Raw genomic sequence first — 24,003 nt, forward strand, 5'->3', positions numbered from 1 at the left:
GCGGGAACCGCGTGTTGAAGCGGAACCGCCCCACCGAGGGTAGAGCCACGCCCACTTTCCCCGGACCACGGTCCGAATAAACAAACGGCGATGACGTCACACATAAGAAAAAGAGCCACATGTTCAGCAGAACCGAAGTCATTGATTATTTTATTGGTCCTTTTTTTTAGTATTATTTTTGCTTTGATCTTTTTTTATCTGTAAATAATCCAAACATTGAACTTTATCCTCTGCTTCCATCATCGCTGCCTGTTCACCTCTGAAATGTTGGAGATCAAAGATCCACCTTTAGAATCAGATTAATAATCCGGTTCCACCATAATCCACACTTCTAACATTAACTAGTCCCAAACTGGGCTTAAATCAGGCAAATGGACCCAACAGAACCAGAGCAGCACCAGGAGGTCCGGATGAGCAGACATTTGTTCTCATTTGGAAAAACATGAGAGAAGGAAGTTTCCTGAAACTTCCCAGAATCCTTTCATTCCCGGCGGAATAGGTTCTGATCCCATTGGAGGCTCCTCAGAACCGGATCACAACCTGCTGAAGAATTCCAGCTCCAGCTAGAGAGGAAGAATGGAGGGTCAAAGGTGAGAGAGTTTCCAGATGGTTCTGGTTCTACTTCAGCTTTGATTCAGAACACGTTTCTATGAGGAGGAGCTGAGATCATCAGTTCCTCACAGACTGCAAAACAACAAGAGCTCAAAATACGGATGGACTAAGGCTCAGTTTAGATTTAGTTCTGGTTCAGACTGAGGATGGACTAAGGCTCAGTTTAGATTTAGTTCTGGTCAGACTGACGTTGGACTAAGGCTCAGTTTAGATTTAGTTCTGGTCAGACTGACGTTGGACTAAGGCTCAGTTTAGATTTAGTTCTGGTCAGATTGAGGTTGGACTAAGGCTCAGTTTAGATTTAGTTCTGGTTCAGACTGAGGATGGACTAAGGCTCAGTTTAGATTTAGTTCTGGTCAGATTGAGGTTGGACTAAGGCTCAGTTTAGATTTAGTAATGGTTCAGACTGAGGATGGACTAAGGCTCAGTTTAGATTTAGTTCTGGTCAGACTGACGTTGGACTAAGGCTCAGTTTAGATTTAGTTCTGGTCAGACTGACGTTGGACTAAGGCTCAGTTTGGATTTAGTTCTGGTCAGATTGAGGTTGGACTAAGGCTCAGTTTAGATTTAGTTCTGGTTCAGACTGAGGATGGACTAAGGCTCAGTTTAGATTTAGTTCTGGTCAGATTGAGGTTGGACTAAGGCTCAGTTTAGATTTAGTTCTGGTTCAGACTGAGGATGGACTAAGGCTCAGTTTAGATTTAGTTCTGGTCAGACTGATGTTGGACTAAGGCTCAGTTTAGATTTAGTTCTGGTCAGATTGAGGTTGGACTAAGGCTCAGTTTAGATTTAGTTCTGGTTCAGACTGAGGATGGACTAAGGCTCAGTTTAGATTTAGTTCTGGTCAGATTGAGGTTGGACTAAGGCTCAGTTTAGATTTAGTTCTGGTTCAGACTGAGGATGGACTAAGGCTCAGTTTAGATTTAGTTCTGGTCAGACTGACGTTGGACTAAGGCTCAGTTTAGATTTAGTTCTGGTCAGATTGAGGTTGGACTAAGGCTCAGTTTAGATTTAGTTCTGGTCAGACTGACGTTGGACTAAGGCTCAGTTTAGATTTAGTTCTGGTCAGACTGACGTTGGACTAAGGCTCAGTTTAGATTTAGTTCTGGTCAGATTGAGGTTGGACTAAGGCTCAGTTTAGATTTAGTTCTGGTTCAGACTGAGGATGGACTAAGGCTCAGTTTAGATTTAGTTCTGGTCAGATTGAGGTTGGACTAAGGCTCAGTTTAGATTTAGTTCTGGTTCAGACTGAGGATGGACTAAGGCTCAGTTTAGATTTAGTTCTGGTCAGACTGACGTTGGACTAAGGCTCAGTTTAGATTTAGTTCTGGTCAGACTGACGTTGGACTAAGGCTCAGTTTAGATTTAGTTCTGGTTCAGACTGAGGATGGACTAAGGCTCAGTTTAGATTTAGTTCTGGTCAGACTGACGTTGGACTAAGGCTCAGTTTAGATTTAGTTCTGGTCAGATTGAGGTTGGACTAAGGCTCAGTTTAGATTTAGTTCTGGTTCAGACTGAGGATGGACTAAGGCTCGGTTTAGATTTAGTTCTGGTCAGATTGAGGTTGGACTAAGGCTCAGTTTAGATTTAGTTCTGGTTCAGACTGAGGATGGACTAAGGCTCAGTTTAGATTTAGTTCTGGTCAGACTGACGTTGGACTAAGGCTCAGTTTAGATTTAGTTCTGGTCAGACTGACGTTGGACTAAGGCTCAGTTTAGATTTAGTTCTGGTCAGATTGAGGTTGGACTAAGGCTCAGTTTAGATTTAGTTCTGGTTCAGACTGAGGATGGACTAAGGCTCAGTTTAGATTTAGTTCTGGTCAGATTGAGGTTGGACTAAGGCTCAGTTTAGATTTAGTAATGGTTCAGACTGAGGATGGACTAAGGCTCAGTTTAGATTTAGTTCTGGTCAGACTGACGTTGGACTAAGGCTCAGTTTAGATTTAGTTCTGGTCAGACTGAGGATGGACTAAGGCTCAGTTTAGATTTAGTTCTGGTCAGATTGAGGTTGGACTAAGGCTCAGTTTAGATTTAGTTCTGGTTCAGACTGAGGATGGACTAAGGCTCAGTTTAGATTTAGTTCTGGTTCAGACTGAGGATGGACTAAGGCTCAGTTTAGATTTAGTTCTGGTCAGACTGACGTTGGACTAAGGCTCAGTTTAGATTTAGTTCTGGTCAGACTGACGTTGGACTAAGGCTCAGTTTAGATTTAGTTCTGGTCAGATTGAGGTTGGACTAAGGCTCAGTTTAGATTTAGTTCTGGTTCAGACTGAGGATGGACTAAGGCTCAGTTTAGATTTAGTTCTGGTCAGATTGAGGTTGGACTAAGGCTCAGTTTAGATTTAGTTCTGGTTCAGACTGAGGATGGACTAAGGCTCAGTTTAGATTTAGTTCTGGTCAGACTGATGTTGGACTAAGGCTCAGTTTAGATTTAGTTCTGGTCAGATTGAGGTTGGACTAAGGCTCAGTTTAGATTTAGTTCTGGTTCAGACTGAGGATGGACTAAGGCTCAGTTTAGATTTAGTTCTGGTCAGATTGAGGTTGGACTAAGGCTCAGTTTAGATTTAGTTCTGGTTCAGACTGAGGATGGACTAAGGCTCAGTTTAGATTTAGTTCTGGTCAGACTGACGTTGGACTAAGGCTCAGTTTAGATTTAGTTCTGGTCAGATCGAGGTTGGACTAAGGCTCAGTTTAGATTTAGTTCTGGTCAGACTGACGTTGGACTAAGGCTCAGTTTAGATTTAGTTCTGGTCAGACTGACGTTGGACTAAGGCTCAGTTTAGATTTAGTTCTGGTCAGATTGAGGTTGGACTAAGGCTCAGTTTAGATTTAGTTCTGGTTCAGACTGAGGATGGACTAAGGCTCAGTTTAGATTTAGTTCTGGTCAGATTGAGGTTGGACTAAGGCTCAGTTTAGATTTAGTTCTGGTTCAGACTGAGGATGGACTAAGGCTCAGTTTAGATTTAGTTCTGGTCAGACTGACGTTGGACTAAGGCTCAGTTTAGATTTAGTTCTGGTCAGACTGACGTTGGACTAAGGCTCAGTTTAGATTTAGTTCTGGTTCAGACTGAGGATGGACTAAGGCTCAGTTTAGATTTAGTTCTGGTCAGACTGACGTTGGACTAAGGCTCAGTTTAGATTTAGTTCTGGTCAGATTGAGGTTGGACTAAGGCTCAGTTTAGATTTAGTTCTGGTTCAGACTGAGGATGGACTAAGGCTCAGTTTAGATTTAGTTCTGGTCAGATTGAGGTTGGACTAAGGCTCAGTTTAGATTTAGTTCTGGTTCAGACTGAGGATGGACTAAGGCTCAGTTTAGATTTAGTTCTGGTCAGACTGACGTTGGACTAAGGCTCAGTTTAGATTTAGTTCTGGCCAGATTGAGGTTGGACTAAGGCTCAGTTTAGATTTAGTTCTGGTTCAGACTGAGGATGGACTAAGGCTCCTGCTGGAACCATCTGGCCTCCAGCTAATCACAGCCCTGATGGAGCCAGAGGCTCTACCTGTCAGGTGGGGTGGAGGTTTTTCCGAGGACCCAAATGCTGAGCTGGTTTCTTGCAGGTTTAATAATAAATAGTGGAAACAGAAGCACTGGTGACCTGTCCAGGATGGACCCGGCCTCTCTGTCCAGGATGGACCCCCCCTCTCTGTCCAGGATGGACCCGGCCTCTCTGTCCAGGATGGACCCGGCCTCTCTGTCCAGGATGGACCCCCCCTCTCTGCCCAGGATGGACCCGGCCTCTCTGTCCAGGATGGACCCCCCCTCTCTGTCCAGGATGGACCCCCCCTCTCTGTCCAGGATGGACCCGGCCTCTCTGTCCAGGATGGACCCCCCCTCTCTGCCCAGGATGGACCCGGCCTCTCTGTCCAGGGTGGACCCCCCCTCTCTGCCCAGGATGGACCCGGCCTCTCTGTCCAGGGTGGACCCCGTCTCTCTGTCCAGGATGGACCCGGCCTCTCTGTCCAGGATGGACCCCGTCTCTCTGTCCAGGATGGACCCGGCCTTTCTGTCCAGGATGGACCCGGCCTCTCTGTCCAGGATGGACCCGGCCTCTCTGTCCAGGATGGACCCGGCCTCTCTGTCCAGGATGGACCCCCCCTCTCTGCCCAGGATGGACCCGGCCTCTCTGTCCAGGGTGGACCCCCCTCTCTGCCCAGGATGGACCCGGCCTCTCTGTCCAGGGTGGACCCCGTCTCTCTATCCAGGATGGACCCGGCCTCTCTGTCCAGGGTGGACCCCGTCTCTCTGTCCAGGATGGACCCGGCCTTTCTGTCCAGGATGGACCCGGCCTCTCTGTCCAGGATGGACCCGGCCTCTCTGTCCAGGATGGACCCGGCCTCTCTGTCCAGGATGGACCCCCCCTCTCTGCCCAGGATGGACCCGGCCTCTCTGTCCAGGGTGGACCCCGTCTCTCTATCCAGGATGGACCCGGCCTCTCTGTCCAGGGTGGACCCCGTCTCTCTGTCCAGGATGGACCCGGCCTCTCTGTCCAGGATGGACTCCGCCTCTCTGTCCAGGATGGACCCCGTCTCTCTGTCCAGGATGGACCCGGCCTCTCTGTCCAGGATGGACCCGGCCTCTCTGTCCAGGATGGACCCGGCCTCTCTGTCCAGGATGGACCCGGCCTCTCTGTCCAGGATGGACCCGGCCTCTCACCCATTGACTGCTGGAGATAGGCACCAGCTCCCCTCGCGATCCCACTCGGGACCAGCGTGTCAGATAATGGATGGATGGAAACAGAAGCATAGATCCAGGAATAACTAACAGTTGGGTTAAGGATGGAATGGAGAAATGAAGGGAATCCAGCAGCCAGTAACTGCAGAGGAGGAGTATAAACTCCAAACAGAACAAAGATGGAGTAATGAAGGAGTGACAGAAGCATCTAGAAGGGAGGAAGGAGGCTGGCACAAGGGGGCAGCAGAGTAAAGAAGAAATACATAAGAACTCAAACTAGAATGACATAAAATGGAAAAGAAAGCAGTTATCTAGAAAACACAGAATAGAATAAATTAAATCAATATGACTGTAGCCTGCAGCATCAGGGTCTCAGTGGCTGTTTGGTTTCTCTCCCTGCTGAACGTCGGCATCATGCTGAGGTGATTCCAGGAGGAGGAGCTGGATGAGCTTCAGCTCATCAGGAGGAGAACCAGTTAGCTCCATCCTGGTTTCTCCTCATCCAGATGCTCTCTGGTCGTAGACTGTAGAGGCCTGTGATTGGTTAGCTCTCTGAAACTCCGCCTTAAGCTGCTGCTCTGTTTTATTTCCAGATTTATTCAGGTTTTTGTTGCTGTTTTGTGCATAAAATAACAAAAAAGTCCTTCACTGGGTCCACTACACACATTAGCTTTAAAAAATATATTTGATCTTATTAAAGAATGATCAGGGTTTTTCACAGAGAATTAAATATTTATAGCGGGAGGATTCTACAACACAGAGACAGGACATCAGATTACTTGTTTTTGGTTTGTTTAATATGAGCAACATGCAGATCATTTTATTTATTTCTTTTAAAGGACATGAAGAACTACTGAAATTATTTTCAGATTACCCCTAAATAGATTAATTAATTACGCTGTGGAAAATGAATTCATTTATGGTTAGGATTAGGATCGACTCGATGACAATGAGCCTATTGGCCCAATCTGAAGCCATTCTATGGGCCTGATAGCGGCTAATAGCCGTCATGCGTATTAGTAAGGGTCCGTTAGCCTGACGCGGTTCGCTGAGCTAAAAGAACAATAAGCATCACTGTACGATTTTTTTGCCCTTGTTTTGCCGATTCTCCAGTCGTGCGAGAAATTTTCAATCAGTCAGACTTCCAGCCTGATGGTGCGTGGTGTAGTGAACGGGGGGTAACGAGGGGCGATCAGCCGCTAACGACCCCCCCATCAGGAATCTTAAGGTTGTGGGCAAATCGCTCAGGGCGCAAACAACGATTCTTCTTCTTCTTCCTCTCAGATGTAAACCCAGCAGCATGGCGGGGGGGGGGGGGGGGGGGGGGGGGGCAATGAGTGAAATGGAGTTCTTCCTGTCAAACTGTCAGACCGTAGTAGCCACGTTAGCTCAGCCATGTCTTTGTCCAAATACGTCGTCTCCTTTTCTTTTTAGGGCTTTCAGCACTAAATTGCCCAAATATCCAAGGCAGCGCGTTTCACTCTAGTGAGCTTCATGTTCCTCTGCTACTGGTTTGGCTTCCAGATAGACGAGTCCCGGTAGCGCCATCTCACTGCGGAGCTGAGTCCCACCTGGTTTTTAGACGTACAGTGAGCAGGTAGATCGCATCAGAGCGTCGGGTCGCACAGTGAGAGAACAAACATCGGGAGCTGTGGAATTTTAAAACCTGCAGTTACGTCATTCAGTTTGAGCTGCAGCTGCGTGCAACGATTGTAAAAATATCGTACAGTAATGCCCGGCTTTAGAGGCGGAGCCTGATGAAGATCCTCAGCTGCAGGTTCAACACTTTGAAGCTGCTTCATCAGATTTAGTCTACTTGATGGAACCAGCAAAAGCTACAGACTCAGAACCAGTGATGATGATGATGATGGTTGATGAAATGCCAATCCAGTTCCACGTTCATTATTCTGTTCTAAATGTAATGAGACGTTTCCTGTTTTCTGTAGCAGGAACCAGAGCCGCCATTAAGCCCCTCCCAGGCTCTGGCGTGGGTCTCCAGAGGTCACAGGCTGTGGGCGGGACTCTTGACGGGTCAGCAGGATGAGTTCCACCTTCATTAAAATAAAGCCGGCGATGAGATCTGACCGCCGGCGTCCATGATGTGAAGTGACTCAGGCCTCAGCTGGAGGCTTGTTATCCTGCTGAGGCGTCGTTAAAGCTTCTGCTTCCTGTTTGCAGGTCATTAAAGCCAACAAGGTCCAGAACAAAGGGCCAGGTCTGGGGGAGGGGGGCGGGGGCGGTGGAGGGGGGGGGGGTGGAGGGGGGGGGGGCTCAGGGCATAAAGAAGCATCAGATTTCCTCCAATAGATGTTTTTTCTGGCTGTGACATCATGTAGCTCCTCCCACAGACTCCTCTGCTCATCGTCACACAAACCTGAACGTTGTTCTTAGATATTTCCTCCCCCAGCTTCAAAGAACTGCTTCTGATCAATGAGTGACTGAAGAAGCTTGGACTATAATCCCACGGCGGCTTGGTACTGATTTCTGATTTAATCTGCTGAGTTGCAGACGTTTCTCAGTCCGTCATGATGATCACCAGGGGCGGATTGAGGAAATATGGGGCCCTAGGCAAAGACAGGCAGGACCCCTCTGAATAGAGAAGACAACACATAAACAGCCCCGTTCTCCAGATAGAGAAATGTTAATAGAATAGACATCCATTATCTGTTCTAGGTTGTGTCCCTCTCTTCTTGTCCCTTTTCTTCTTGTTTTCCTCTCTATGTTTTGTACTCAGCTGACTTTTCATGCTGTCTCTAAAGGAATGAAAGATTTTTTCCAAGCACTAAGCTCACCTTTCTGGTGAATTGAGCAGAATGGAGCCGTTCTGACGGCCATGTTAAAGTGGAATATGAGTCACGTTTTCCTGCAGTTGGCACTGCATGAAAAGTGGGATTTTCGTCAATATGCGGCACTGTAGATTGTCGTGGAACTTCAGGTTAGCGGCAGTTTACGACAATTTGCAGGCTTCGTCGAAAACTCCCGTAAATTGTCAGAAATTGACGTGGACTTTCTTAGGCAGTGTTCCCCCCATGCCTCCCCCCCATGGAATTCTAGGGGAGGCTTTAACATGTAAATGAACATGCTGTGAGCTATACAAATGCAAACCAGGGTTGCAGGGGGGGTTTTACACCAAGTGACATTTTTCTAAAAGGTAAGAATACAAAGAGATCAGGTATAGCCTCTTACATTTTAGCTTGAATTGATTTATTTAATTAAAGTATAGAGACCAAAACAGATCTTTAGCTGACAGAGCAATACATTTAGAGCTGTAATTATAAAAAAAAAAAATTGCATTTAAGATAAAATATAAAATGTTGTCTGTCAATATGCTCAATTCACAATTACTTAAGTGGAAAAGTTTCAAGAAATGAGTCTGAGATGATTCACTTTATAACATGGCGCATTATCCTGTTGGAAGTAGCCATGAGAAGATTGGTACACTGTGGTCAGAAGGTCCGGCCAGGTCAAGATCCGCAATTGCAATCGCACCAAACAGGAAAAAGAACATCGACAAATTCCGGTTCGTCAAATTAAAATATAGCAGCAACAGATCGGTGACTAGAAATTATAGCACAATTCTTATATATATATATAAAAAAAAAAAAAAACTAACACCGTTTATTTAAATGATTGGATCCAAACTATTGGTTACTCACCAACGAGGAAGCAGATTTCTCATCTCCATCAAAATATTTATTTTATACCGAGGGACTTAAACTTTAATCAAATCCATTCAAAAGAAACTTCTTATTACAGGAATGAAAAGAGATGCTGAGTTTGGAAGTAGTGAACAAGTTCATTAAAAAAAAGCAGTTTTGAATTATCCTTATCCCCGTTACAAAAATCTACAAAAATATATATATATATTTGGGCAGAAACTGAACATATGCTGGATGATGGTGGGATTTTTTTAATATGTCATATTAAATTAAGCGCTCACAGGGTTCATACAGGAATGAGTTAGTGTTGCACCGATACCGATACCAGTATCGGACGGGGCCCCGATACTGCCCTAAAATGGTGGTATCGGTATCGGCGAGTACCAACCAATAGGGCAAGGATACCATTTTGAGAGCCATAAGTTTATTCAACTATTGTCACCCATTCCTGGTAGGCAATAAAAAGTTCTACTGGATTCACTTTGTATTAGATTTTTTCCTGCTTCACAAAGGTAGGCAGCAGCTCGACAAAGCCATGATGGCAATTATTTTACATTATTATGGTATCGGTATCGGCCGATACTGCACAGCCAGGTATCGGGTATCGGTATCGGGGCCTAAAAATGGCATCGGTGCAACACTAGAATGAGTGACTCTAATTTAATGCTATTTGAAATGATTTTAATGCCATCAACCAGAACCATGTACACAAGTTATTAGTGTACATGAAATATGAAGGAGCTGCAAGCAGAGTTCCATGACTCCTGTATGTATGTAAAAACACACACACACATATATACGTATATATATATCCTCTAGCTTTTTCTCCGCCTGGAGCGATATAATATATCTGACGAAATTGTTTTTATAAGCATTTTTTATTAAAGAATTATAAATACTTCGATAAACATATTTAAATAATTTTAGTGCCAATTAAGGCCTTGATTTAAAAAAAAAAAAAGAATGATTTTTTAATTATTTTTATTGATCCACGGAAACGTTCATCTCGCGCATGCTCTGTACGATCTCCAATAAACTCAGAGCGGCGGTCTGCTGCCACAGTGGAGGATGCTGCTTTGCTTTGTGCAGGCGGTCTGGAGCGTCTGGATTTCGGGGTAAAACTCCTCTTGGACGCGATGGCGACTCTGCATCGAACAAGACGAACTCAAAGAAGAGATGCTAGCGGTAAATATATGTTCGATTACTGCCTGCTAAGCTAAAAGCAGCCTAGCCTAAGCTATGGCTAATAGTAGCCTAGCCTAAGCTACCGCTAATAGTAGCCTTGCTAGAACAAGCTTTATTAAAGTGTATTTTTTGTGATTTACAGGAATCAGTACGCCGTCTTAACAACTCGGAGACTAATTGCAGGCGCTATGAACCGGAGCAGGGGTAAGATTTAAAGAATATGCTTTCATTCTGCGGTAAAAGGAAATGGATACGGATGGATACCGACCATAGCTTTACATTTTGTTTTCACAGACCTCCTATTTGCTCGGAGCCATAATCAGCAAGTCCAGATTTACACGATGTTGATAAAGACGACATTGTGTGTAAGTGACTTGTTTTAATGTTTTCTCCTTCCTTGTTACTGTGACTTGCGTTTGATTTTTTATTTATACCGCTCTCATTTAATTGTTTTCCAGCTGCCTGTAAGACGTATTTTCAGACGGTATGCAGGAGCTTCAGATATATGCAGCCAGCCACACGCTGCGTGCGGAGGCTATCTGCTCGGAGTCGGGCCAGAAGAAAGAGGGTAAGACTTTATTTGGTGACTATTTTTCAGGTGCATTGATAGATGTGTTGTGTCCATACGCAGTGCGCTGATTCATTGTTTTTTTTTTCAGCTGCTGAAAGCGAGGCAGAGTGTGCTGGCAGATGAGGAAGTGGAACTCTGGAAGTCCGCCGTCGTCGGCGGTGTCTCTGGATGGATTGTACGGTCGCCGCCATTTCGTAGGCCGGATCTCACTGAACTCTGTGTTAAGCTGCAGTCCCGGTTAGAAGCGATGCCGAAGTACAGGGCCGCGCACAGTATGCGTCTGCACATCGGACCTGCCTCGGAGGGAATGCTGCCAGTTACCTCCAACCCCGAGGAAGCAAACGGACCGTTCACGGACTTTTAATTTTTAGAAACGCATGTGTTTGGATACGCGTTGTATATAGTTGTGTGTGTTTTAATAAAGCTCTTTCTTTGCATAAACAGCTTCCCGGCAAATCTTCATTTCCTGTATAAATTCATTCATGTCCTTGATGGTAGCATAATAATTGTGTAGTAGTGTAGGATAACATAAATACACACCATATGAATGAATAAATATATGAAGGAATAAATATATATATATATATATATATATATGAATAAATATATATATGAATAAATATATATATGTAAATTTATATGTAAATATATATATATATGCCAACCAATCACGAGCGACTTTACTTGTTTAAAAAGAAGTGGTTCCGTCCAATACTCAGTAAGAAAATTAAAGCCTGGCGTGGCCACGTGTGCTTTTGCTGCCAATCACGAGCGATTTCACTTGTTTGAGAATAGTGGTTTCAGCCAATACTGAGAAGGTTATTCAAGCCAGACCTGGCCAGCCGCGCGGGTTTGCTGCATTCATATGCTAATTAGGGCCATTAGTACAGCTGATCGCTCTCCACCTACGTCCCGGTACGTTTCCGACAATTTGTGGCACGACAAACGCGGACAAGCACGGGTTGCAAATTGTCGGAAACTGACGAAAATCAGGCAGATCTGCGGGAGTTTACGGGGGTTTACGGGGACGAAAATCTCACTTTTCATGTAGTGTGGAAAGTTACGTGATGCTACATGATTAAAGTCAGACGTCTAGTAAAGTGTATCAAGATGCGTCTGATGCTTCTGCTGCTCCTGTGTTCGATGCCAGAGAGCAGCTTTGCTATATTAGCTGTGATCAGCGGGTAGAAAGTAGTTAGAATCTATGTTGAAGTGAGAAAGTCCTCCTGAAAACATGGTCTGTGCAGTCAGTTCATCCAGATTACCATCCTGCCTTCAAAGATTATTTCTCTGTGGGAGCCGCTCAGACCCCCACATACCGGCGCTGCGCTGTCACTGGGAATCCCCAGCAGCAGCTGCCTCAGGCCCGCTCGCCTCTCCAGGGTTTTCCCCTCCTGTTGGTGGCGGCTGGAAGTAGATGTTAGCGTTTTTCAGGTCTGTGCTACAAACTGCAGGCAGCAGGATAATAAAAGCCAACATATTCTGCCGGCAGGTTTCTACATTTGAAGTTAATTTAGGCGTTAATAAACTGTTTCAGAGGAGTGATCATAGCGCTCTGCATCAGCAGTGCTGCGTCTGACTCCCTGCCAGCTCCCAGATCAGCTTCTCTCATTGGTTGATGTCCAGCAGCTGCTGCTCCTGCTGCTGTAGACCATGCAGGAGCTTTGATGCACATCAACCGTAGACTCTGCATGTAAACCAGCTGCTTCTGCGGATTCAATCACTTGCGGTCTGAACGTAGCATTAGCTATAATGTGGCCAGATGTTGAAAAAATGCAAAAACATTCAGCATGAGGCTAAAAGCTGGGAACTGAACAGGTTTAAAGGAACATCCTGATCATGGATCAGGGATGGGGAATTCTCAGTGTTCTGCTGCTACTTTTACCAGAAATAATGTTTCTTTTCTTATCTTTATTACATTTGTTTATGTTTCTTTTAATCCAAGCATTAACTGAATACTGAGAAATAACACGTTAGTGTCCCCATGAGGGCCCCCAGGTGGTCAAAAAAGAACAAAACAAAGCAATCAGAAAAAAAAATTTTAAATGTTGATTTTAAGTTTCATGCATTTCAAATCCTGAGGTGAGCATATCAAACCAAAACACTGCATATCTGCACCATAGATATTATGGACTTACAATTCCTGATGGGGAGTGTAAGCCCAGCTTAATTCTAATTTTAATAAGGAATTGAGACTAAACTAACTAGACTAAATTCCATAACCAAGAGCTTAATGTTTGGGTATTTCATGCCCACTGGTGAGACAACAAAAGTTCAAATTGCACCTCGGTAGATTCAGAGCTAAAAAAAAAACCCGTAATATTTGGTGGAAAGAACCCTAAAAGCACAGAGGGAATCTCCTCACCTCTGTGCGGCTGCATCTGTGTGGCTGGTCCATCAGTGACTCTCCTGCAGGGATACAACTAATCCAGAACCGGCAGGAAACACCATTAGTCAAAGATAGGCTCTCTGTGTGTGTGTCTGCACCTTGAAGCTCTATCTCTCACTCACTCAGGACAACAATAACATTTAATAGCTTATAACCAGGAGATATGACCACAGATTCTGATAGAAATTATAATCTCACTCAATTCACTTCTATTCATTTTATTTCTATAGCTCCAATTCACATCATGTCATCTCAGGTCACTTTATAGATCCAGATCAACCAGATCATCCAGTCAGATTGATTCAAAGTTTTCTATCTAAGGAAAACCAGCTGATTGCATCGACTCATTGACTCTTCAGCAATCCCTCACACTAAGCATGCTTGTAGCGACAGTGGAGAGGAAAAACTCCCTTTGAACAGGAAGAAACCTCCAGCAGAACCAGGCTCAGTGTGAGCGGCCATCTGCTGAGGCCCACTGGGGTTCAAGGAGACAGAAGCAGACATAGAAAAAGAAGCATAGATACAAAAGGCAACTGTCAACCAGCTCCACAGGCGGCCCCGTCCAGGAAACACACAGCCAGGCAGACGAGCTCCGAGCCAGCTCCCATGTCAGAGGATGAAGGGAGCACATCCAGTTAGTCACAGTCAGAGAAACAGGACTACACTGGAAAACAGGCCAAGCTCCAACATCTAGAAACAAAGGTGTTGATGGCAGCAGCACAGCTGATATTTCTCTCCAGGATGGAGTCACAGCCAAACAGGAACAGACCAGATGAAGCTACTATGAGAAAAAGCAGAGAGAGCAGAACGTTAGAGATTGAACTAACAGATTCTGCAGAGTGGGAGAATAGAGATAGAATGAAGCAGAATGAGGAAATCTCAGATCAGAGAAGTTGCTCAGAGTTACAGAAAGCAGCTGCTCACCTCTCAGGAAGTGGCTCCGATTAAGTTTTTATTTTAGGCATTTTATACATTTCACGTCTGACACATTATGACATCATCCATCCATCCATTATCTGACACGCTTGTGGGGTCGCGAGGGGTGCTGGTGTCTATCTCCAGCAGTCAATGGGGGAGAGGCGGGGTACACCCTGGACAGGTAGCCAGTCATTATGACATCATCACATCATCCAATCATCCTATCATGACATCATCCTATCATGACATCATACACGTTAGCAGATGTTTATGCATCCATAGCTCCAGCCTTATCAAAATATTCCGCCATGTTCTGAAGGACGCCGCTCTCATTCTATTCCCAAATCTTTGCCACGTGCAGAATGAAGATTATAACTGGATATCCAGACAGAGGAACTGTCCTGATTAGATAAACTGTGGTGGAAAAGCTCCGTTTTCAACAGACAGGTAATATTAAGGTGTAATAAACATCTTCAAAATAATTATCCTAACGATTATCTTTAACAGCTCTAATCATCGCTTCTCAATCGATTCCCTTCATAACGTCTCAGATTTATTCAAAGTTTTCTCCTTTTGCTCAGAATCCAACAATGATCCCATTTTAATGATCTTCAGCTCCAAACAGGAGTCTCTGCACACAATGTGTCCCATTAAATAGATTTACTCCATAAACCTCAGTTTGAATGACTGATTTCCAGAACAGGATCCGCCTCCCGTCAGGAGAGCAGCCGTCCAATCTGATCAGTTAGAAATCTCCTCATCAGCCTCTTATATTGAAAAAGCTTCACCTTTTTATGAAAGTTATACTTTAACATTGTTTGTTTAAATTAATGTATTTCTACTCTATTAATATCTCTGTTTGGTTCTCCTGTCCTGGATGGACGGATGAGGACGTTTCATCTTTGCACCCCTCTCTGCGTGGAGCGTCGTCAGATCTGTGATCCGAAAGATTAAACATCTCTGGCAGAAAAAGGCACAGAAACATCTGCAGCAGATCCTGAAGATGGCATTGATGCACCGCCGCCGCGTAATGATGTCCAGTAACTAGATGGCGTCCTGCAAACAGCAGCGCCTTCAGCCACAGTGTTTGAAGTGGACACTAACGAGCTCCTTCAGCTCCGCAGCCTGACCTGTGCAGGGGCGTTACTCTGTGGTGTGGGTGTGTGGCCGGGCAGGGGGGGGTCATACCACTGTCCAGGGTGAGAGGGTATATAAGACCGAGCACTGGAGGCTCTGCGCTACCTTTAACCTGGAGTGGAGGGAAATCCTTGTTTTAATGGCGTGTTTTTAATGTTTCTGGGAAGACAGCTGTTGATTTTTACAAACTTCTGATTCTGGTTTCTGAGACGCAGGTAAGAACCAAGATCAGCCGCCTGGAACGTTCAGGTACCAGCCTGACTGGGAACAAGCTTTCTGACTGGAACACAAAGGTGGCTGATCTCAGTTTATGGTCTTTTAGCTTTTATTCATGGGGTTCTCTGATCAAAGCAGGTAAACATGAAGGTACCTGGTCTCTACCATCCCAGCTGATGCTGAAGCAGATCTGGGCATCCTCAGACCCAGGGGCCCGTCCGGGGTCCAGTGAGAATGGATCTCTGGAGAAACATGCTTTCATGTTGGCTGCAGGTTTATGAACCGTCTGATTTGATATAAAAGTTATTCTTTACGGTTAGGTTCAATCTTTGCTGGTTTCTGGTGAGAACTTTCAGTCATGAGACCATGAATGGAGTTTAATAGGACAGGAGTGAAGTTTCAGAAAGCCTCATAAAGGATTTATTTTACTTTTGAAATTGTTTCTACTTTTAGGTTTGATAATTTTTTAGGCAAACATGAATTAAAAAGTTAATTTTGACCTTCTTTTTTATCACGAGGGAACAAACGAGGTTCAGTATTGGTTTATGTGCATTCATGTAGCATCATTAGCAGTTAGCCATGGTTCATTTACTATCATGTCCAGGTCTCCAGCTGCAAAACTTAAAGACGGATGGAATGGGTGGAACGGGAGTGTAGATAGCAAGGTAAGCTAATTTTAGCATCGTAATGGCAAGGCGCGATAATGTTAACATGGTAATAGCAAGGTGGGCTAATGTTAGCATGGTAATAGCAAGGTGGGCTAATGTTAGCATGGTAATAGCAAGGTGGGCTAAAGCTAGCATGGTAATAGCAAGGTGGGCTAATGTTAGCATGGTAATAGCAAGGTGGGCTAAAGCTAGCATGGTAATAGCAACGTGGGCTAATGTTAGCATGGTGATAGCAAGATGGGCTAATGTTAGCATGGTAATAGCAACATGGGCTAATGTTAGCATGGTAATAGCAAGGTGGGCTAAAGCTAGCATGGTAATAGCAAGGTGAGCTAATGTTAGCATGGTGATAGCAAGGTGGGCTAATGTTAGCATCGTAATGGCAAGGCGGGATAATGTTAGCATGGTAATAGCAAGGTGGGCTAATGTTAGCATGGTAATAGCAACATGGGCTAATGTTAGCATGGTAATAGCAAGGTGGGCTAAAGCTAGCATGGTAATAGCAAGGTGAGCTAATGTTAGCATGGTGATAGCAAGGTGGGCTAATGTTAGCATCGTAATGGCAAGGCAGGATAATGTTAGCATGGTAATAGCAAGGTGGGCTAAAGCTAGCATGGTAATAGCAAGGTGGGCTAATGTTAGCATGGTGATAGCAAGGTGGGCTAATGTTAGCATGGTAAAAGCAAGGTAGGCTGATGTTAGCATCGTAATGGCAAGGCGGGCTAATGTTAGCATGGTGATAGCAAGGTGGGCTAATGTTGGCATGGCAATAGCAAGGCTGGATAATGTTAGCATGGTAATAGCAAGATGGGCTAATGTTAGCATGGTAATAGCAACATGGGCTAATGTTAGCATGGCAATAGCAAGGCTGGATAATGTTAGCATGGTAATAGCAACATGGGCTAATGTTAGCATGGTAATAGCAAGGTGGGCTAAAGCTAGCATGGTAATAGCAAGGTGAGCTAATGTTAGCATGGTGATAGCAAGGTGGGCTAATGTTAGCATCGTAATGGCAAGGCAGGATAATGTTAGCATGGTAATAGCAAGGTGGGCTAAAGCTAGCATGGTAATAGCAAGGTGGGCTAATGTTAGCATGGTGATAGCAAGGTGGGCTAATGTTAGCATGGTGATAGCAAGGCGGGCTAATGTTAGCATGGTGATAGCAAGGTGGGCTAATGTTGGCATGGCAATAGCAAGGCTGGATAATGTTAGCATGGTAATAGCAAGATGGGCTAATGTTAGCATGGTAATAGCAACATGGGCTAATGTTAGCATGGCAATAGCAAGGCTGGATAATGTTAGCATGGTAATAGCAAGGTGGGCTAATGTTAGCATGTTAATAGCTGTTTTCTCAACTTTATTATCGGACTGGTAAGTTACTGCTTTACTCCTAGTTTACAGTCAGAATCTTTTTTATTTTCTATCTTTAGGTCAGAGGTCAGCAACCCAAACTGCTCAAAGCCATGTTAGACCAAAAAATAAATAAAAATAAATCTGTCTGGAGCTGCAAAAATGTGAATGTCTTTTATCAGCCTGTCATGGAAACACGGCTCTAAGTGTTTTATTCCACTATAGAAAAGGAAAATGGCGGCTTAAATATATAATAAACATTCATGATTAAATGTTCATCAATGTCACATAGCAGCATGAGGTGATGGGCGAGCAGTGATCGCTTCACCGCGCGCGGTGCATTGATGAAATGATAGAAACAGGATAAAGGAATCTTTCTATGGTGGACGTGTTTCTGTTGGGAGGAGCTGATGGAGTCACGAGGAACCGAGCAGGAAGTGACATCATCAGAGCAGAGCTCTCTAACCCTGAAATCCCACATCCTCCGTCACCAGCGTTCTTTGGTGGGATTTAGATTTTTAGGATTTGGGGAACAAATGGAAGAAAGTTTCCATCCCTGCATCAGAGGCCTACCTGTTGGATCTATGAATGGTTTTCTATCCTTGCAACCAAACTAGCAGCAGTAGTTTGGAGATGCAATCTACTTCTTAAATCTATATTTGCTCTCCTCTAATTTATCCAGAAGTTCAGCAATCTCTCTTTTTCTCTCCCTCCCAGCTGGTGGTCGGCTGCAGATTTAACCTTCCCTGAAAATGACTTTCCTAATTTTTATTTTTTGCCAACCTCTCATTCCAAAGCAAACATGCAGGCGATCCTTCCTCACTGGTAATGAAAGCAAATGATTCGCTCATCAGCCATCTTCCTTTTTTCCCTCTGGGATCCACGGCCTGAGACGCACCTGCAGCTTTGTTAGCCTGGCGCCGCGCCGCTAACCCTGGCTGCAGGTTATGGCCACTGATCTCTATGGCTATGATGCAAACTATTGTTTAAATGTATTTGTTATACAAATGTTTACAGCATTGGAAAACATAAATAATTTTAGTTTATATATAAAAACAAAAATTTCATAAATTTTTGAAAAAGCTCGAGGCTAAAGAGGTTGCAGACCCCCGCTTTAGTAGAAGCAAAATGCAGGCGCCCCTAGTGGCCAAAAGCTAAACACTGTGCCTTTAACTGGAGTTAGAAGGAGGGTATCCAGAGAACCAGACTGCAGGAGAAGATGGAGAGTTCAGTCAGAAGAGGAGATTACTTCTGCAAAGGAGGAAACAAGCAGAAAAAACTGAATATTTGGCTCATAGAGCGTCCAGACCACCATGCTGTAGACCTACAACATCCTCCTGCTCCACCAGATCCTTTAGCTCCTCCCCTTTTCTTGTCATCCCTGCTTCAGTACCTGACTTAATGGAAAAATGTAACTATAGAAGAGAGGCTGGAATGCTATCCCATCCAAACAGATTTTGTAGAAAGTCTAAGTAGGCTAACATTTGTTAGGATTAGGTCTTAGAACCCTGGTTGGTCAGAGCTGAGGGCCAATGAGAGGAGAGATTAGGGGAGGGGTGTAGCTTAAAGGCCCATTCATACCTCACGTAAAAGACGGATCCGGATACGTGTGGAGTGTTTCATACGTTCTAACCGTCGATTTCGTCCGTACTTTGACACGAAAATTGGGAGCTTACGCTTACGGACGAAACGGATCAATACGGAGCAATACTACCGGAAACGGTGGGGGCGCTATTGAGTTTTTAGTACAAAATGTCAACAGAATCAGGTCTTGGACCATCGCCATGTTTTGATCAATGACGAATCATTGGCGCCCAGCACTGCCACCTAGAGGAAATACGGGTTATTGCGCACCTCAACGGACGGAGGTATGAAGGAGTCAACGGATAGAACGTACGGACAGAAATACGGACGTGCAGGCCAAACGTGAGGTATGAATGGGCCTTTAGTGTGACAACAGCCCACCAGATGGTTCTGATCATATCTACATTAACGTCCAGAGTTATGGAGGAAAAAAAGCTTTGCTCAGAAAACCCTTTTTATTCTCATCACAGCTGGACATGTAGGTCCAACAGATCGCATCACTCTTACTGGTTTCCTGTGAGGTTCTAAAGGTTCTGCTGCAAACCATAGATGGTACAAACTAACAGTCTACAGTGAGTCAGTTCTCTGGGAGTCAGAGTCCTGGAACTTCACCATGACTCGGTCCAACAGGTCTCTCTCTCTCTCTGTCCTGGTTTTTGAGCCCAGATTCTGGTGTTGGTCAATAAAGTAACATAATGACGTCACACAGTAGCCAGGAGGAGGTTAGCCTGAAGAAGGAAGCAGGTGAACGGACTTTATTAGCGAACTATCTGAATAAATGAGACTCTCAGGAGGTTTTTTTTTGTCTCCTTCAGGATGTCAGAACTTTGGGCTTTTTCTCGGATGTCCTTCCTGCTGATTTGGGTTCTGGTCATTTCCTCGATGACGTCTGGCTTCCCTCATCCTAGACTACCTCTTAGGTGAGTTTAATCTGATGTGGGATCAGCTGAAACCTCAGGCGTATTGCTATTGCCCTAAGGATAAAGATTGCATCTCTATGATCTCATTTCTGTGATCTTAGAAACCCTGAAGATCCACAGGAGGTGAAACCCGATGACTGGGATGTTCTGTTCCCCTCCATCTCCCTCCATGACTGGAACATCCAGATGATGTCAACGCCGAGCCTGAGAGCGGCAGCAGACAGCAAGGCTGGTCTGATGAGGGAAGCGTGGCTGTTTGGTCCGGACAGGGCGGAGGCCAGGTAACTGGGACCTCAACCCTGTGCTGCTCTTTAACTGGCTGCTTTATCGTAGAAAAGTTCAGCTGGTTTCATCTTCCGCCATCACCGCTCCTCTCTCTCCACGTGGCGCTGCTGTCTGACACCTCAGCTCTATCAAGTAGCCGGAGGTGAGGGAGGAGCAGTGAACCCTCTCACCCTTCAACAAGCACTTTGTTTAGGAAATATATGTGAATCCACAGCAAATTCATTCCATTTTTACTTTTAGACAATGAAAAATTTCTTATTTCATAAACTTTTAATTTTCACCTACCTAGCTGTAGCTGCAGCTCACGATGTACAGTTAGCTGTAGCTGCAGCTCACGATGTACAGTTAGCTGTAGCTGCAGCTCACGATGTACAGTTAGCTGTAGCTGCAGCTCACGATGTACAGTTAGCTGTAGCTGCAGCTCACGATGTACAGTTAGCTGTAGCTGCAGCTCACGATGTACAGTTAGCTGTAGCTGCAGCTCACGATGTACAGTTAGCTGTAGCTGCAGCTCACGATGTACAGTTAGCTGTAGCTGCAGCTCACGATGTACAGTTAGCTGTAGCTGCAGCTCACGATGTACAGTTAGCTGTAGCTGCAGCTCACGATGTACAGTTAGCTGTAGCTGCAGCTCACGATGTACAGTTAGCTGTAGCTGCAGCTCACGATGTACAGTTAGCTGTAGCTGCAGCTCACGATGTACAGTTAGCTGTAGCTACAGCTCACGATGTACAGTTAGCTGTAGCTGCAGCTCACGATGTACAGTTAGCTGTAGCTACAGCTCACGATGTACAGTTTGCTGTAGCTACAGCTCACGATGTACAGTTAGCTGTAGCTGCAGCTCACGATGTACAGTTAGCTGTAGCTACGTGCAACGATTGAGATTTAAAAAATCTCAGTGTATGTCCGGCTTTACAGTGGAACTGCAGTCAGACACTTCCTATTAATATCAGCAGTTTTCTAGATAAAGGATTGAGGCCCCGTCCACACGAAGTCAAAACGAACACGAAACGCTAATATTTTCCAAAACGTTTGTCGTAAAGACGGAGACGTAAAATAAATGTGATCGTCCACACGAATGCATGAAAACGCTGCAAAATGTATGCCAGGCCTATAAGTGGCGCTGTGGTGCCAAAGCGAAAACAGGCGACGAAATGTTGGGCATGCGCACTAATATTTATTCATGGTTGCCCTGCGGGTCTATTTCCGTGGTTCAGTCAAATTCAGGTGCTGAACTATGTGGTCGATATTGCTCTGTTCTTCCTGGAGATATTCCAGAAGAAGAAGATTCTGTTGTAAGCCCGACAGCAGGGTGAGTAGCATGAGCAGCAACCATTCAACACGGCGTACGGCGCCATTGTTGTTGTGATACTGCGTCGCGCATGCGTGTTTAGAGGCCACACTATGACGCATGCGTTTAAGAAAAAAAATGCGGTTAGAGCTTAAAGATGGAAACGCGAAAACGGCGTTTCAAAATCTTCCCACTCTGAAGGCTGAATAAAAAAAAGATCGTTTACAGACCCCCGAAACGCCGGCTTCGTACGGATGAGAGGCTGGTTTGGTGAAAAATTAGTGCGTTTAGGCCAGGGTTCGGCTTCGTGTGGACGGAGCCTAACTAAACTACCTCTGAGGGCAGCTGGTGTTTGAGGAGATCCTAAAGTCTTGGTGGTTCTGTCCTGTCCAGTGTGGAAGGGGTGTGGCCAAGTGAGTGGGCTTCAGGAGGAGCCCGCCTGCTGAAGAGGAACATGGTGGTGGCCGACGACGCCGCCTTCAGGGAGAAGAGCAAACTCCTGACCTCCATGGAGAGACAGAAGTGGCTGAACTCCTACATGCAGAAGCTTCTGGTGGTTGACTCCTGATGTTTGCTTCAAAGTTCAGCTTTAGTTTCTGCTCTTCAGGAGAACTTTAGATGTTTGTTGTTGATGTGAATAAAATGTTGTTGGAATTAAACTTAGATGTAACTAAAACCCTGCAGATGTTTGTGATGTTCATGGTGGATGTTTCTCCAGAACTAACGATTTACTCTCTGCTCCTCCAGCCTTAGAAGCTCTTCTTACCCAGAATGGGATCCAGAGGCCTCAGCAGAAGCTCTGTACTTTATGGAGATGGATCAGAACTTGTTCCTCTCCATCTTAAGTCCTGATGTCAAATAAATCAGCAGCTTTTCTTTAAGCAGAATCTGGAATTATATTCTGACTCTAATCTACATTCTGTGTTTTTTTCTTCGTTTTCCTCCATTGATCAAACTTTGATGTTTGGTTAGATCAGGCAGCAAACTGCAGGTAGCTCCAGCCTGACACCTGCTGGCCAATCCCTAGAACTGCGCTCTGCAGGGTTTAAGCCAGTTTTCCTTAGATTAAAGGTTTTGTGGAGGATTTTCATGATTTCTTTCTTTGTTTTTTGTCTCCACTTGTTTAAAAGTTGCTGTTCTCAAAGCTCATAGAATGTCGGCCCCTAAAACCCTGGGATAATGTTGGCCCAGGTCTTAGAAGGTTTGACCCTCACAGCCTCCACTCTGGGTCCCTGAGCAAGACCCCTTAACCCCTCACTGCTCCCAGGAGCCGCACAACGGCAGCCCAAAATGCAGAGGGAATTTCCCCAATGTGAGATCAATAAAGTTCAATTATTATTTTTTTTCTCTTCCGACCCTCGGCCATTTTCCAAGAACCGCAGTGAGAAAGGTGAGCTTCAAAGACTGTCTGAAACCGTAGCTCACTACAGATATACGCCTGAATGTGCGCAGAACAAGCTAGCTAACGGAACGAGCGCATAGGACGGCCTTACGGACACACCTCACTAGGATGATTGACAGTTAGGAGGACCACTGATTGACATGAGACATTTTTAAAAATGCTTTTATTTGAATCCAGAGTGCTTCAGTATTTCCTCAGATTAAAACGACCAGAGCAGCAGATTAAATCCCTCCAAACGTTTCTCAGTGAATTATAAACTGAGCAGATTTAGTTTATAATCCCAGACTGACTTCATTAACTCTCAAAGCTTCAGTTTCATATCTGATGAAGTCGTCGTCTACCGCCTGTCGAAAAATTAAGCAGGATGAAGAACCTAACGGAGAACCCTGAGCATCATCATCTTCATTGGAACCAGTCAGAGGCTCCAACACGGCCGCTGGAAGACGGACCTCTACAGGAGACAACATCTGGATAAAAAAGAGTCGCAGCATCTCACTTTACTTTGGGATCAATAAATTCCCTGAAAGAAAATCGTCAAACGTCTCTAGATGCTAATCCCAACAGAACCTCTAGTTCCTCAATAATCAGATTATCACAGCAGACCAATGAGGAGGATTTTAATCCGGAGATCTGGGCCGTCTGAATAGAACCTCCATGTTCTATCTGGGCTCGTTTCCGCCTTACTGGACGTCCTGATATAACCTTCTGATGACGGATTCCATCATCGATCTCATATCAGATCGATTCACGATTTTATTCCCTGTTTTGATGAAGGGATCAAGGACACTGATCAACAGGAGAAGAACTGATCCTCAGATTATGAACCAACCGGTTCCAGAAACTTCAGGCAGATTGATATTTAATCTGAGATTAGCCTGATATCGGATCCTGTATCAGTATGGGATCTCAGGGAGGTTCTGCATGTAAGTGATTGAAGAACTTCAGCCAGCAGCTCAGGCCACAGCATATGTCTCCATGGCAAACCGCTGTCCAGCATCTCTGCTGCTTTCTAACTGAAAGGATTTATTGCTTCTTTAATTAGAACTTTTCTGACCCACATCCAGTAGAACCCCTGGTCTGGTCTGAAGGGCCGGGTCGCCGAGTCCGTCCATCGCCGGTCATTCAGAGCTGATGAAACGGACCTT

General features: G+C 44.9%; 1 protein-coding gene across 4 annotated transcripts; it reads left to right on the top strand.

Annotated features, from left to right (window-relative positions):
• Positions 1 to 241: 241 nt before the first annotated feature.
• On the top strand, positions 242 to 22,484 carry pth2 (parathyroid hormone 2). 4 transcript variants are annotated; one of them, XM_038288028.1, is made up of 5 exons: positions 19,363 to 19,590; positions 19,776 to 19,880; positions 19,982 to 20,161; positions 21,850 to 22,009; positions 22,204 to 22,484. In XM_038288028.1, exons 1-5 carry the CDS (start codon positions 19,574 to 19,576, stop codon positions 22,207 to 22,209), a joined length of 468 nt encoding a protein of 155 aa, XP_038143956.1. In that variant the 5' UTR covers positions 19,363 to 19,573; the 3' UTR covers positions 22,210 to 22,484. The 4 variants fall into 4 exon arrangements, with proteins under 4 accessions (XP_038143946.1, XP_038143965.1, XP_038143938.1 ...); XM_038288018.1 differs by lacking the exons at positions 19,363 to 19,590; positions 22,204 to 22,484 and adding an exon at positions 242 to 590 and having other exon boundaries at positions 21,850 to 22,161; XM_038288037.1 differs by lacking the exons at positions 19,363 to 19,590; positions 22,204 to 22,484 and adding an exon at positions 15,211 to 15,357 and having other exon boundaries at positions 21,850 to 22,159.
• Positions 22,485 to 24,003: the final 1,519 nt, after the last annotated feature.

This window comes from Cyprinodon tularosa, unplaced genomic scaffold (assembly GCF_016077235.1).
Source record: "Cyprinodon tularosa strain WSP-4 unplaced genomic scaffold, ASM1607723v1 ctg1066, whole genome shotgun sequence".
NCBI lineage: Eukaryota > Metazoa > Chordata > Actinopteri > Cyprinodontiformes > Cyprinodontidae > Cyprinodon > Cyprinodon tularosa.

Coding starts and splice junctions, on each gene's coding strand:
- pth2 (XM_038288010.1), top strand. Junction 19,881..19,981: donor CATCCTAGACTACCTCTTAG/GTGAGTTTAATC, acceptor CTGTGATCTTAG/AAACCCTGAAGATCCACAGG. Junction 20,162..21,849: donor CCGGACAGGGCGGAGGCCAG/GTAACTGGGACC, acceptor TGTCCTGTCCAG/TGTGGAAGGGGTGTGGCCAA.